The 15,942-nt window shown below is 36.0% G+C and overlaps 1 protein-coding gene across 1 annotated transcript in view; it reads left to right on the forward strand.

Annotated features, from left to right (window-relative positions):
* The window catches only part of FSIP1 (fibrous sheath interacting protein 1), a 215,819-nt gene that overhangs the window by 66,830 nt on the left and 133,047 nt on the right, over positions 1 to 15,942 (forward strand). The window contains exons 6-9 of the mRNA XM_008566109.1: positions 1,207 to 1,305; positions 3,707 to 3,831; positions 5,574 to 5,684; positions 8,015 to 8,173. Coding sequence (XP_008564331.1) covers positions 1,207 to 1,305; positions 3,707 to 3,831; positions 5,574 to 5,684; positions 8,015 to 8,173 — 494 coding nt within the window. The remainder of the gene's footprint in view (positions 1 to 1,206; positions 1,306 to 3,706; positions 3,832 to 5,573; positions 5,685 to 8,014; positions 8,174 to 15,942) is intronic.

The following is a 15,942-nucleotide window of genomic DNA, read 5'->3' on the forward strand; positions in this document are numbered from 1 at the left end:
CCGTGCCTCATTGATGTCCACATCCAGCCCAGTGACAACCACTGAGCCACTGCCGGAAGTGCCCCAGGCTCCCGAGCTGGGGTGGTGGGGATGCCGAGGGCCTCAGGAATGCTACCCCGAAGTCTGGATCCAGTCCACCCATGATCAGGCTGCCACCAGTAGCCACCTGGGCTCCCCTGCTAGAATGAGGGGGTGCCACAGGCCTTGATTACACCCCATCTTCCTCCTTCTCCCACCCTATCCTCCTCCTCCTTCCCCTCTCCCCCACCCACCATCAGCTCTGCAACATCTTAGAATGTAATAAATAAATAAATAAATGAATTAAAAAAAAAAAGAATGTATAAAGACTAACATTGTAATGTCAATCCCAGTGATGCTACATATTAAGGATTTCAAATTAGGGAATTGGAATTGATGGATTAGTTTTTAGTATCAGATGTTTTATGTTTTGAATTCGGTGATTGTGTGTGGGGGTGAATGTATCTTCTCCCTGCTTCATTTGCCTGTATCACGTCAGAGTGAGTGTTTGAACCAGGTTCATTTTCAGAGATAGGTGGTGGATCCTATAATATCTCCAAGACTTGCCATGTTTTTGAAGCCAAAACATTTCTGCGCATGACCTGGCAGATTCTTTCATTTTATGGTATAGAGACAAACTTAAAAAAAAAGATATTTACGTTAACAGTTTCTTGCAAATATACAGTGTCTAAATCAGCTAATACGAGAACATAAAAATAGATTACATTGAAACAGAAAAAAATTGAAAAGCACAATGTCCTATTTTCTTTATGGAGATTAGACCAAGAAAATAAATCACAAAAGAAGTTAATTGCTAAGAGTTTCCCAAATTTTCTCTTACATTCTTTTATCTTAATGAGTGATCACACATTTGAAACTTCTCCTGAGTGCGCCACGGGCTCGGCCCTTAATGTGATATTTTAAGCTCACCTTTGTACATTCTCTTTGTACTTAGTTCTAGGGAAATGCTGTTTGACTATCTATACTTCTGTAGTTCATTTCAGTGGCTCATGTCATTTCTACTTGGAAGTGACATTGACATTGTCTTAAAAAATTTGTGTTAGTGGAAGGGATTGAGGAATACTGGAGAGAATATTTGTTCTTATCACTCTTTTTTAACAGTGGTGCAGACAATTCCTTATTTATTTTATAAGTAAGTATTGAACAAGTGATTTTTAAAATTAATAGATCCTTCTCGTTATGAGGATGGAGACACCTTTTTCTCAGTGTTTCACACTCAAGTCCCTTCAGAAGAATATGAAAAGTGTATGCAGAATATCAATCAAGGTATGTTTTAATTTGTGTGATTATATATATTGTCACAAGAGAATATTAGCTGTATACAGAAATATTCACAGATGAAATGAGTCGAGGTAATTTAATCCAGAGGTGAAGGGAAGTAGGTGGGGTTCAAATGACATATGGTCATGAATTGATCATTATTGAAGCTAATTGTTGAGAATTCATTATACCATTCTCTACTTTTGGATGTTTGAAATTTTGTATAATAAGAGTTTAAAAAAAGTTGGCTTCAAGTAATGGCTTAAGAAAAAAAAAAAAAAAAAAAAATTATGGAAAGGATCTTGGTGGTAGACAACTTTCTTTGGTTCTCAAGAACATGTGTTAGTCATTGAGAGGAGGCTCAATTCCTCAATCCTAGAGGAGAGACTACGTGTCACAGCTGAAGTCAGTTGCTTACTCCTGGTTTAACCAACTTTCCAAGCTAGCAAGGGTTGGGGTCACTGTAGTAAAATGGCAGCTCCTGCTATATCACCACCAGGCTGGAGAGGAAAAGAAGACATTTCTAGTGAGACAATTCTGGCCAGATAATCCAATGGTTTTTTCCCTACAATTTATTAGTACAGTTATGTGTCACTTAATAGGGATACATTCTGAGAAATGTGTCATTAGTCATTGTTGTACAAACATCACAGAGTGTACTTACACAAACCTAGATGTATAAGCCTACTACAAACCTATACTATATGGTATAGCCGCCATTGTATATGTAGTTTATCACTGACTGAAACGTAGTTATGGGGCACATGAGTCTATATGTTAAAGAAACTTTCTTATAAGTGTAAATATGGCTGCATTTAATTTGAGTTATTTTACTGTTGCATTGTTTAAGAACATATGAAACTTTAACTGAATTAATAAACCTCTTATTTCAACTAAAAAGACTATATGCAACTTGAATTATGGAAAAAAGTGATATATTTTATATCTAAGGTGGCCATTCACCAAAAAAGAAGTCACACTTTAACTATTGGTAGTTGATTTAAAAAATAATTATGTGATTGATTAAAAAATAAAACTCCAGTTATAAAGCATAGATTTATTTGCATAGATTATTAAAGCATAGATTTATTATTAAAAAATCTTTTACTCAAATTTACTTTTCTTTGAAAAGAATTTACATCCAGAGATCTTACTCTTTTCCTAGCTTTTTTCATCAAAATTTATTCCTTAATGTTTAATCTGTATTGAATCTTTGATAATTAGCTATAAATACACCAGTTGACTGTCTCCTTTAATCCCTTTTATTAAGGTAACCTCTCTTATAAAACAAAGGTAATTCTTAAGTAAATCTTGTCTGGATTGAGCTATTGACCCGTGTTTTTTCCTTTTGGGCCTTTAATGTGGCAATTTATTCTATTTTGTAAGGTAAATTCCATTTGTCATTTAAGGAGACTCTTCTTTGTATATATTTTTAGAGCTTTAGTGAAGGGTTCACATGACCTTTTTTTAAAAAAAAAATATATATATTTTATTTAACCTAATATGTCCAAAATCTCAGTTAGTATTAGCTACATTTCAAGTACCCAGTAGCCACATTCAGCTGGTGACTCCTGTATTGAACAGCACAGATTTAGAGACTTGATCAAATTCAGGCTTTTTGTTTGTTTTTGGTTTTTTGTTTTCCTGTGGCCAGGAAGTAGAGAATGCCTGGGCATCTTTTTTTAGTAATTTTAGCAGCCATCATGATCTTGTTTTAAAAGCTTTAAGTGTGACACAGTGAAAACAAAATATTTAATAAAGGAAATCAGACTCCATAGCTATTTTTCTTATCCTTGTTTTGAGCACTCAGGCTCTGAATATCTCAGAGGTTTACTCAAGCCTTTCATCAAAGGTTAAGGAAAATTGACAAACTGAGATGGACTTTAGGGGTTTGTGCAGATGGGGTATGGATCATCCAGGACGCTTATTCCCAGAGCTTGCTTAAAAGACAGGCTTGAACAAAAAATTTATTGTTCAGAAAGGGTGATGGCAAATTAACAAAATAGCAGGAAATGACTCTAGTCTTTAGGGACATTTTTGTTTCATATAAAGGCTAAAATAAAATATATATTTTAGCATTCCTATAACATCAAAAATTTTTTCTTCACATGCATGACTTGAGCTTCTATTCATATTTACCATTGTTCCCAAGGAATCAGCAGCAAGAAGTTTGATACATGAGAATAAATAACATAATAGGTTTTTGCGAATGTCATTGGAAGTTATGGTAGCACATTTATCTTTTTAAGAATAAATCTCCATATATATTTGATTTCTGGATCTGGAATTTAGAAGTTAGTTCTATGTGTGTTTTATTTCTTATGTATTTTAATATATGCTTAAAGTGAATTTTTAGCATAATTGACAATTGTAATTATGAAAAAATTTTAAACTTTTTAAATATTAGATTTTACCTATGATGTGGAAAGAAATGCGTCATTGATTAAAGCAGAAAAGAAACCTTTCTCAAATATTGAAAAGATTGAGCCCAGTGGTAAACACAACCAGGATTTTATTAAGCGAAACATGGAGGTATGTACTTAAGAGAGTCAGAAGCCAGAATGTGGGACTAAATGGGTTGCAAAAATAATAATAGTTGTGTTCATATCTTTTTTTAACCATGATAAATGTGTGAATAATTGAATCAGTATATACAAAAAAGAGAAGTTTTGTAAATCAATACTTATCTTCACTATATTCTATTTTATATTTTATTATATCCCATCCTTCTTATCCTGTCCTATCCTATCCTATCCCTTTTAAAAAATGCTGGCTGCAACTAGTATTTATTTCACTACCTATAAATAGTCTGGTTCCTGCAATCTGAAAAACATTTATTTATCTATTTATTTTTTTATTGAAACATAATTTGTTGTACATATCTGAGGGGTACAGTGTTGAATATCAATACCTGTGTGCAATATGTAATGCTCAAATCAGGATAATTAGTATATTCAACCTTACACATTGTAATCTTTTTTTTTTTTAAATTTTGATAATAGCTTTGCACAGTTGCCAAGGTTTTAAATAGCATGTTAGTAAAATTGGTTTTTAAAGTAATGAGACTGATTTTATAGCTAGTGCATTTGGAACTCTGAATGGAAAGTGCTCCTGGCAGAGCAGCAGGGGTGGGCTGGAGAAGGGGTGTCTACTCCCTGTCCCCCACTCCAGGCTGAGCCTCCTGGCAGCTGGTCAGTGGCCTTGGTTAGTTCCCTGCATCTGGGGCTTATCCTTGGTCTTGCAGGTCCTGCAGCCTGTCTTGGTTCGTCTTCAAGGCAGACTCAGACTAACAAGGCATAGGGGCTCCTGTATTAGAACAGAATGCTAATTAATTAATTTACAACAAGAAATGTAAATGGGTTGGACAGAAGCTCATGACAAACCACTTGAGTAGCTAGTCACCAGAAAACTGCATTTGTGAGTGTGAAGTGTTAACAAGAGGAGAGAATTAAGTACTTCCTCACAGTTCAAGTCTGATGTTTTTCCCGCAGTTGGCATGTTATTTCCAGGAAGACTGGATTTATGGGTCAGCCTACCACTATCAGGACTGACCTCTGGAACTCTTAATTTTTCTGTGCTCCGTGTTCATATGATCTTCCCCAGGAAATCTTCTCTAACTTGATCTGTATTTGACTTTGTGCTGGCCCATTGTACATTGATTGATTTATTGTTTAATTTTTCAAGAGCAGTAGTTTTCTTCATATCCAAGTTCTTGCTGACACAGACAGTAGCTCCACTGTAGATTTCTCTTTCCCCGTTTTAACAATAATAACTGAATCTTTATTTAAATTCCTTGTATGATATTGTTGAAATTTAAAAGCAGTTTCATTTAGTGGATATGTGCAACAGAGGAAGTGCCAAGAAAATTCCTTCCAAAACATATTTGTCTCAGCAAATAAATTTTTGCATTAATATGTACACACACACACTCACGCACACACATACACCCATATATACATACATATACATAATAAAGAGAGGTTTAAAAACTGTTAATGTTTTATTATTATTATTTTAAATAAAATGTTTATTGGTTTGTTGGAATGATTAACAAGAAGGCCTGCTTATAGAAGGAATACCTTTCTTGGAGAATGGCCCTATACAAAAAATTTGGCATAAAATAAAATCACCTAGCAAATGTGAAATGCCTAATCTCATATATTTTACCTTAGTTTATCTGTACCTGTATTGTAGAAACCTCAGTTCCCATTTCTATTTTCCTGAACTATGAATTGCTTTAAATGTTTGATGTTTTCCATTAATAAATGCTGTAGTTGGCCAAGGATTCAAGAAACCCAGTGGTTATGATTGACAGAGAGAAGAAAAGGCTGGTTGAACTTCTGAAGGACTTAAATGATAGAGATTCGGGGCTGTCTAGTTCTGAGGTATGTAAACTTTGATAGTCAGTGACCTCTACACTTCTTAACTTTGATTTTTTATCATATTATCGACCCATTAGCACAAATTTACAGTAACTTTCCAAATTATGAGACAGTATTCTCTGACTTTAAAAAATTCTGTTTTATTCATTTATTTTTATTGAAGTTTTCAGACCCTTGCCCCCGATCGATGCTCATTTCTGCCACCTTCACTGCTGCCAGTGCTGTATTCTTACTGCTGCTGCTGTCATTTCCTGCATCTTTACGTCTGTCGCTCAAGATCCCAAGTTCAGGGTGATCACTTCTGATTGGCTGGATCTGGGGCATTTGCCCGTCTTATTGGTGCCTGTGGGTGGGGAGAGGGAGTGTCTGGTGGGGATCTTTTACCTACCAAGACTCACACAATGTTTGGTTTCACTGAAACAGGGAGTTTGGATGCCAGGGTCAGGAGGAGACAAATATAACAAGTCTTTCTGCATAAGTTTTTATCTGTAATTCTGGTTACTGCCTAGAGATTGATTCCTGGCATCAGCATCATGAAACCAAAATGTATGAAATTCTTAAGCTTCTTTGCCCTCTCCCTGCCTCTTTATTCTGAATTTTCTTCATGATTTTTCTGTCCTCTTGCACTACATGCTTCCCTGTGCAACCTCATTCATTCCCATTGTCCCAGGGGTTTGGACCTCTGTAGATATGCGGGTGAGTCCAAAATGCTTATTTCGTGATGGGACATAATAATCAACTACATTGTATATTGACAAAATAAAAATTAAAACAACAACAACAACAACAACAACAACAACAAAAATAAAAATGCTTATTTCAATCCCAGGTTTCTAAATTGAGCTTCAGATAAATATATTTAACTGCCTAACATAACCTGTGAACATCGTACAGTTGTCTGTGAATATCAAAAGCTCCCAAACAATTGATCGTTATCATCTTTCTCCTCACACCTACTGCAGTGTCTGTATTCCCTAGTTTAGACAATGTGACCACCATCTATCTAGTTCACAAAATCAAGGACTTGTTTTTTATCTTTGATTCTTTTTCCTTTACTCTTCCATCAAATTATCTCCAGGTTTTGTGAATCTGCTTTCTAAATATCTCTGGAATCTGTTCTATATTCTTCATTCCCAGAAAACATGCATTCATCACTTTTGTTCTAGATTATGGCTATTGTTTCTTAACTGGTTTTTCTGCCACAGGTCTTGCCTTTACTAGCTCCAGTTTTAAAGTACAGAGCCGATCATGTTGTTTCTTTGATTAAGGTCCTTTTTCTTCCAGGAAGCCTTCTCTGACCTCTTCGTCTCCTTGTCCTTTCCCACCCACAGAGGTTAGTTGACCTTCCCTGGTTCTCACGGTGCCCAGGGCTTACCAGCACTCTTCATACCTTGTTACAATCATTGCTGCCAAGAGATTGGGAACTCCTTGAGGACAGAACCTTGTGAGACTCATATCGAATCACCAGTGCCCAGCATAGTACCTATGCATAGTAGGCATTCAGTGCAAGATTTTTGAATGAATGTTATGCATGGGTATTAAAAGACAATATGAAACTACAGATGCTCCTTGACTTTTGATGAGGCTACTTTCCAATAAACTCAGCATAAATTGAAAATATTTTAAGTCAAAAATGCATTTAATACACATAATCTCCTGAACATCATAGTTTAGCCTGGCCTGACTTAAACAAGTTCAGAACACAAGCCTACATCTGGGCAAAACAATCTAACAGAAAGCCTATTTTATAATAAAGTGTTGAGTATCTCATGTAATTTATTGAATACTGTACTGAATTAGGGCTTCTACTGAATGTGTATCACTTTTACACCATTGTAAAGTCGGAAAATTGTAGGTCAAACCATCCTAAGTCAGGGACCATCCATAATGTTAGTTGAATAAGAGTTAGATGACCAATTAAGTTCATGAAACCCAAGCAACTGACGTTATAGACCCTGTGTTACTTTTAAGAGATGAAGCTTGAAAATACCATGTTCTGTTATAGATTAAACCTGGTTTCTTCCTATTCTATACATCATAAACCATTTTTCTAAAGTAGAGAAATGAGAATGTTATGAGAACCAGACTGCGAGGTTAAGAGATTTATTCCACAGGGAGAAAAACCCACAAAATGTAAGAAGATACTTTACACACAGGGTTGGCAGATAATGAAACCATCAACTATTTCATTTTTAAATTTCACTACTCCAATGTTAAATCTGTGGTTTTTGTTTGTTTTTGTGAAGTCCTGAGCATTGATGTAGCAGTTTGAAAGGTATATTTTGGGAAAAATGTAGTGTGGGAATGACTTGGTGACCCTTGTTTCCTCTTAGAGTGATCAGTCTGGCTGGCTGGTCCCAGGAGAAGGATATACACTTGCAGCCACCCAGAATCAGCAGCTTGCTGAAATTGATGCAAAACTCCAAGAACTCTCTGCAGCTTTCCCCCAAATGTCCAGCTTTTCTCCAAGACTTGAAAATCAGAATAATCAGGTAAATTTTATTCAACAACACATAGATTGTTTAGGTTTATGTGTGCTAAAGCTAATTCACATAATTTTTAATCTGCTTGTTAACTAAAGAGGTTTCTTCCCAATTACTTTTTCCATGGCTACAACTGTAGTAATTGTAGTTTCCCTAACAGTGTGTATTTTCTTTTGGTTACTTCCACTTTCTACCCATTTTTCTTTCAGTTGGTAATTTGCTGAGATGGGGGTCACTGAGGCAATATTTATTTTAATATTATATCTCTATGATTTAAGCTAATTCTTGATCGTGACAAGAGAGAGGAGAGGGAATAAAATTGATGCAGCACTCAAGGTCCTTTGAGAGCCTTACTTTTTTATTCCTCTGGTACTAGGGGTTAGCAATGGCAGTCTCTTGTCCCTTACTCTGCATAAAGCAGTGAGGTTCACTGTGTGGATGACTTCTCTCCTGTGAGGGTTTTGAAATGAATATGTTTCTTCTTTTAATAGTTTCCTCAAATATTCTTTTACAAGGCTGGTAGAAGGTGAAGAATACAGAGAGTAGTAGCAACTTTGGAAAAGTAAAATTCTTGTTTCTTGCTCTTACCTCTCCCCCCTGCTCATATTTCAGTATTTCATGGGATCTAGACTGAAAAGAGAATGTCTGGCCTTTTGTTATTCTACCAATCCCCCAACCAGCTTTGTAAAAGTTTCACCAAATCATTTTTTTTATAGTCTTAGATGAGTGTGATTTTCTTGACTCTTCAAAAGATTTAAATATCATTTGCCTATAGGTAATAATTCTGATTTACATTGAGTCCTTTCTCCAAGCTGTCAATCGAAGGTTAGGGATCTGGCCAGTGTAAACTACCTTACAGGAAAAGAGCAGGGTCAAGATGTTCCAGAGAAACAGTTTGGTGACTGGCAAAACGTTTATGGAGCCATCTCAGCTTCCTTAGGTTATGTTTCTAAGGGCCAGGCACAGCTGCTTCTCACCCCTTTAGAGAGCAGTTTGGTGGTAGTGTTCCTACCATTAATTTGAAATTCTGGATTGGGATCAGATTTCTTGGAAAAGAGAGAGAATTTGAATCTTTGTCTCCACCCCAATATACCCCAGGACTTTGACACTAGTTAGGCTAGTTTATGTTACTGGGTTCCATTTCTCAAAAGGAGGAAGTGAGATGGAAAAAAAAAAAAATGTTTAGAGTTATTCTTTGTTTGTTTCATGTTTCAGCTGATTTTTTGTTGTTAGATTTCAAGGGTAGCTGAAATCTCAAAGCTGAATAATGGTCTTAAAGATAGAAAATGTCTTTTTCATGGCTGCCAAATGTTATTTTTAAAAGAGAGACTGAGAATTTAAGGATTTATTTAGCCATTAGGACTTCAAATAAAGCACGAATGTGGTCAGATTCTGTTATCATCTAAACCACATTTTCAGAGTTCTTATGGTTCAGATAAGATATTTTAAATATAATGACAGGGAAAACCAGAACCCTTACTTTGTTGTTACATACTGAGATGTATTTTTATGTGAAACAACACATATTTAGAGAGAAAAGAGAAAACTGCATTTTCGGACACCCATTGGATGCAGAAACGGAAATGTAACATTATAGTTGTTGAAAAGAAATAATTGATGCTTCTTGCATGCAAAAAATAATGTCTTTTGAGCTTTTGTTCAATTTCCTCTTGGCATTTCTTCATTTATAACTAAAACCAGCATTGCACATTGAATTTTCAAGGTAGAAATATGCTAACATGGCAATTTATTTTATGGTATTATTTTTGGATTGGTGTATTTTTTGTATAAGTACACTGGAAAGCATCTCGGATAAATCCTACGTATCTATTTAGTTGATGAATGGGCTCCCATCTATCAATGAACAACAAATATTCATTGTGAGTACTTTATTTTTAATTCTTCTGCAAACCATTAACTCATCAGTAATTTTTCTTCATATTCCTTAACAATGTCTTTTAAGTGAAATATAAATTTCTGTTTTTAAATGATCAATTCAGCAAGTATTGAGTGCTCACCATATGTGAGGAATTGTAGAAGACTTAAATATGAGTATTTTGGAGTAAAAAAGCCTGGCTTCAAGTTTTGGTTCTACCACTTAGCAGTTCTGTGGACTTGGGCATTAATTAGGAGGTCTCTAAACCTCAGTTTCCTTATTTATAAAATAGTAATGATATTCTTTAGGATTCTTATAAAGAGTAGCTGAGTTAATATACATAAAGTGCATAGCATAGAGTCTGATACGGAATTCAACCAATGATGTTATTAGCAGAATAAGTGATTTGAGGAACTTATTTCTTTATGGAAGGTATGAGTATACATAGATAACTGTGGAACAAGACAATAGAGGTAAATGCCATGGAAGGCTATAAGTAAAGTGGTGTGGCAGTTCAGAGGAGAAAGAGAGAGTGCACATCCAGAAGGAATATATCAACAAAGTTCATTTCTATAAGCAAGGGACAGAAGGAGGAAGAGGAACTAGTGAAGGAGACAGAAGGGGTCAGAGACACAGAAGACTGCTATGATATAGTATGGTGGCCTGTGGGGCAAATTAAGCTCTCAGATGGGTTTCCTTCAGCCCACAAAGGGTTGAAATTTTTTAGCTAACATTTAAAAATTAGGCAAGTTGATATAAAATCCCAAATTTCTAGTTTCTCTTGAAAAATTAGAAAATATGGCAACATTAGATCTGAATCCTTGCTTGGTAACTATTGGATTGAGCTGAGTAGCAACTGCTGCTTTATGTGGGGCACAGATTCACCACTCCATGTTGTGTGGCAGGCCCTGAGGCCACTTCATGCATTTTTGTCACTTGCCCAACCCCTGCACAGGCCATCAGTACATTGTTGAGTGCCTGCTTATCTCATAGGAGTTGGTGTGGTGGTTGATGTTGAGTATCCAGACTGGTATGAGGCTTCATCTTTTATCTCTGACCTCAAAGCAGCATGTAGGATACTGAAGGGTGTGATGTAAACAGAACAAGTTGTGAAGTGACCACACAATGAAACAAGAAGTACCACAAGATGGGCACTGCAAAGTATGAAAAGTACAGAACGTGTATGCAGTGGGAGCACAGAGAAAGGAAAGGTTAGTTGATGAAGACATCTTATTTAAAAAATTCCTTTGGAGATTTTTTTGGTCAAGAAAACAGTTACCTGAATAAGTTGAAATATGTAGACTTTCTGTCTTATCTGTCTATGGTAGCTGTAAGGTGCTAAACTGGTAGTCACATAAGTCTAAGATGATAAATGAAGCTGAGTCAGAATAGTTTGAGGGACTCCGGAAATGTGGCTCAGAGAATGAGAAAGTGTTGGTCATTCTGAAAGGGACAGATAAGAAATCTCCTTTTCCTTATGAGCTTGCTGTTGCTGCTGCTGTTCTCATACAGATGCCATGGCTCAGAACTTAATTTTATGGCAATATTTTAAAAGCAGTCTTTGGCTTTTACGTATTTGATTTCTTTAGTGTAAAACAAAGCATGTGCTCACAGTCAAAAGAAAGAATGGCATCTTACTGCTATTGCTGTAATGTGAATATCATGTGGTTGCAGTCTTTACATCTGCTTTTTATTTTCATTTCATCTTAGCAAAAGAGAACTAATTGAAGCAATTTTCTTTTTAAGATTTGTGGTTTAACCAGATCTGTGCATACATTTCTGTATACATTCCCTAACTCTCCAACAAATCAGTTTTTTTCCACATACTATAAATCCCACCATAAAATTGAGTGATGTTCCATAATTTAGTTATATCATATTTCTTATTTGTAGATGTATTAGATTCCAGCTTTTCCAGAAATATCTAAGATATAGGAATTATGTAAGCATTCAGTTGCTCAAATCCTTAGCAACTGGATTCAATAATAAATTCTATTCAGTTTGGCTCTTGTAAAGAAGTGTAATTTATTCATATCTCATGCAATCAGTCTTACTAAATCTAGAATTCCAGTTCATGGTTAGATTTTTTTTTTGGGGGGGGGAGGGTTGGGGGAGGGTCTTCAGAAATGCCTCTCATTGACAAGAGGCATTTCTTTGTTCTTAAACCTATTTGTTTAATTGATTATAAAGGTCCTCCTTAATTTGATTTATTTTATTGTTTTAAAAATATTGATTCAGTTACATACAATTTGGTAAGACCAACAAAAAATTAACAAACATTTGATTGAGGAAAATTGTAGTTGTATTCATCTCTTCTTGCCAAGGTCATGCTATTGCTGACAACAAGTATTAACTTTTTTTGATGTCTTCCTGTTTCAACATTAGCTAAACTTAAGGAAATGTAGACTATTGTTTGACAGGTGTTTTACTGAAAGATGTTTTATTATTGAGTCCAGGGATTTGCACAGTTCATAGTTGGAATTTGCAAGGTAGAAGGGTCATGATGATGCAATTCTGTGGGCAATTATTATCCAATAACAGCCATGGAGTATACTTGAACCCAAAGGTACTTAATGCATTGATTGAGGGCAGAAATCTAGGCATTTTTAAATGCATGCTAGTCACAGGCACAGGAATCTTGTTGGCCATCTGCTAATTTCCAAAAACTATAGAAGTATGCACATAGGAGCGTGAGTTTCTGGATTGAGCAATAAGCAAGTTATTTCAGAGGTCCTTGCCTCTAGTGCCAACCTGCAAATATTTCCAGTTCAATCCAGGAAATTGCTCTTGCCACCTATGTTTTACAGTTTACTTTGAAGTTTTTATTTCTTTGTTTTTCTATGTTAAGCCTCCGATATAGTCAAGGTTTCTTTCATTTCATGGTAATATTTCAAGATGATAAAAACAATCTGCCTGAAAGATTTTTTCCTTACTTTTGGTACCGCCAGGCAAATGATCCATCTGATGACCAGAAATAGCAGTAGCCTGTGGAAATGTATAGTATTAGCCTGAAAATGCAGGACAAGCTGGCTTTATTTAGGCAAGTTTCTATTTTTCTAGCCCTTAACACATGACTTATTTGTGTATCAGATAACTTATGAAGCTGTGTGAGTAATTTCCTCTGTATTTGACTTCTGAAAATGAGTTTATTTAGCTTCAAAGACTCATGTTGGCTCAGTCAACACCACAGATATTTTCCTAAGGGTGAATTCAGAATCCCTTGGCAATCAATTAGTTAAATCAACGAATATCTATTGACCTCAGGGACAATTCCCTTCTTTCCCTGACATATTCTGTGCCTATCAGGGAGAGCTTTTCCTGAATTATCCATAAAAACGTTCCTGTTATGACTCAGAAACACAGAAACAGCATGTTGGTTAGAGAATCTGCTTAAACATTTCTTCTATAGGAAATCAAGATATTTCCTGATGATCATGAAAACAGACAGTACTGGTTGGCACTTTGTTGTGAGAAAAGAACCTCTTCTGGCACTGCAGAGCTTTTTGAATATGCAACTGGGCAATTTTTCCCAGCATCAGTGATGACCTTTTCTTGCTCCCTCTTGGACTCTGCTTTTGTCATGTGATATTCTTCAAATATTTGAATTACATGGTTGTGCTATCAGAGACTATGACCGAGGAAAGATGGTACACATCCTTGGGTGTAACCGTAGAGAATCGCAGACCCATAAGCTATCACAGACAGAAGGAACTTTCTCAGAAGAAATTGAGACCCCAGAAGAGGAGGTGACTTCCTCAAAAGTACACAGCTGATTATATTAGTAGAACCAGAGCTAAAATCTAAATTCAGGCCTATACCTTTTGAATATAGAGAGTCACATTGTCAGAGCAGGACAAAAATAGCCTTGTTAGAATAATCTTTTTATTTTCTTAAAAATAAAAGATGACTTTTCTGATTATGAAATTGATCACGTTTATTGTAGAAACTTTGGGAATTTTCTACAGTAAGCATGTATCAATTTCATAAGTAGAAAAAAAAAGTGTGAGAAAAATAAGGAAATAACCAAAAGTTTTACCATTAAGTTAATCACTGTTAAATTTCCTTCCAGTCTATTTTTCTACAAATACACATACACACAAATAGTATGTCAGTTAGAGTCTGGACAAGAAACAGAAGGAACATCCAACTTGGATTCTGAAGATAATTAAATGAAGGAACTATTTATAGATTTAAAGGAGCTGGCAAGGAGTGCTGGGACACCCAGAGACTAGCAACAGTGGAGAATGGCAAGGAAGAGTGTTACAGGAGTTCAGGGAGAGCTGGAGTCATGGTCAAAGAGCTGGTCGTCTGAAGTTACAATTGATGGCATGGGCAAAGGCTTAACCAACTCTTCCTCCCTTCAGCATGAGAATTTGAGCTGTAGCTAATTTCCTAACTCTGTTTCCTTGGCAGTCTGATAAATGTTAGAATGCCAACTATGTTAGGAGGCAAATTTGCTTATGCTAAGGGTGACACCTGGATTGGAGAATTATCAAGACCTGATGGGGAAGCCATATTTTGGGTTTTAGTAAGTGCAGTGATTCTTTTTGCTGGGTATGTTCCTTGACAGATCCCTGGACCCTGCTTATGAGATTATTTCAAGAGATGATGGCTCCTATAGGATATGAGGATTTTAATACAGGGTAGCTTTCTTGTCCCTTGGAAATCTGTACTGTTACGACATGGACTGCAGCAAATACTCTCATTGAAAAGGGATACCTGATACTGCCCTGCTGTGTTTCTTGTCTTAGATCCTTCTGAGTGGAGTGGCTCTAAGAGTGGTCTTTGTTAGTCTTTGTGCAGGAATATTCAGTTGAATCTAAGAAAACCCTGGGCACCTCAGGGATACATTGCTGCCAAAACCGTAATGCCAGAGCACTGAGAGGAAGGGAAAAATACTCCAAGCTCTCTCTCCTTTTGCCTTCCAATCTCCTAATACTCCTCTCCCCACACTGATGAAACCTAACCTAACAGGTCAAGGAGAAAGACTGAAGCACCCAGCTCGTGTCAGGTGCTCACCACAGTTTATCATTCTACTCTTATTGGACACCTGGGCTCTTTTCAGGTTTTGACTCTATGAACATTCGTGTACAAGGCTTAAATCATATATTGTAATTTCTCTTTCATAAATTCACAGGAGTGCAATTTCTGGGTCATAGGATAGACAAATGTTTAACTTTATAAGAAACTGCCAGTTTTTCAAGGTTGTTGTACCATTCTATACTCCCAGCAATGTACAAGAGTTCCACTTGTTCCAACATCTTTCGAGCGTTTGGTGTTAACAGACTTTTTCATCTGGATCATTTCAGTGGCTGCATGTAGGGATATCTCATTGTAGTTTTAATTGCATTTCCCCAATAACTAATGATATTCAGAACATTTTCATGTGCTTATTTGTGACATTCACATATTTTTATGAAGTACCTGTTCAAGTCTTTATAGAATTAGATTTTTTAATTAATTATTATTATTTTATTATTTTTATTATTGAGTTGCAGGTGTTCCTTGTATATTCTGGATACAAGTCCTTTGTTAGATTTGGGTGTTATGAACATGTTCTTTTAGCCCATGTATGCCCTATTTTCTTGATGGTGGCTTTAGATAAACAAAATTAAAAAATATTGTTAAGTCCAGTTTATGATTTTTTTCTTTTTCTGTCTTCTCTTTGCCTACCCCAAGTTTTATTTATTTATTTATTTTTTATTTTGTCAATATACAATATAGTTAGTTATTGTGTCCCATCACCGAAACCTCCCTCCCTCCTCCCTCTCCCCCCTCCCACCCAGATGTGTCCCCTCCATTTTCTTGTTGTAAGAACTTCAAAAAAAAAAAAAAAAGTTGTGGTTGTTAAATCTTCCTCTCCCCCCCACCCCGGTTTTTTTTGTTGTTGTTGTTGTTGTTG

Source organism: Galeopterus variegatus, unplaced genomic scaffold, assembly GCF_000696425.1.
Source record: "Galeopterus variegatus unplaced genomic scaffold, G_variegatus-3.0.2 Scaffold220, whole genome shotgun sequence".
In the NCBI taxonomy this organism is placed as follows: Eukaryota; Metazoa; Chordata; class Mammalia; order Dermoptera; family Cynocephalidae; genus Galeopterus; species Galeopterus variegatus.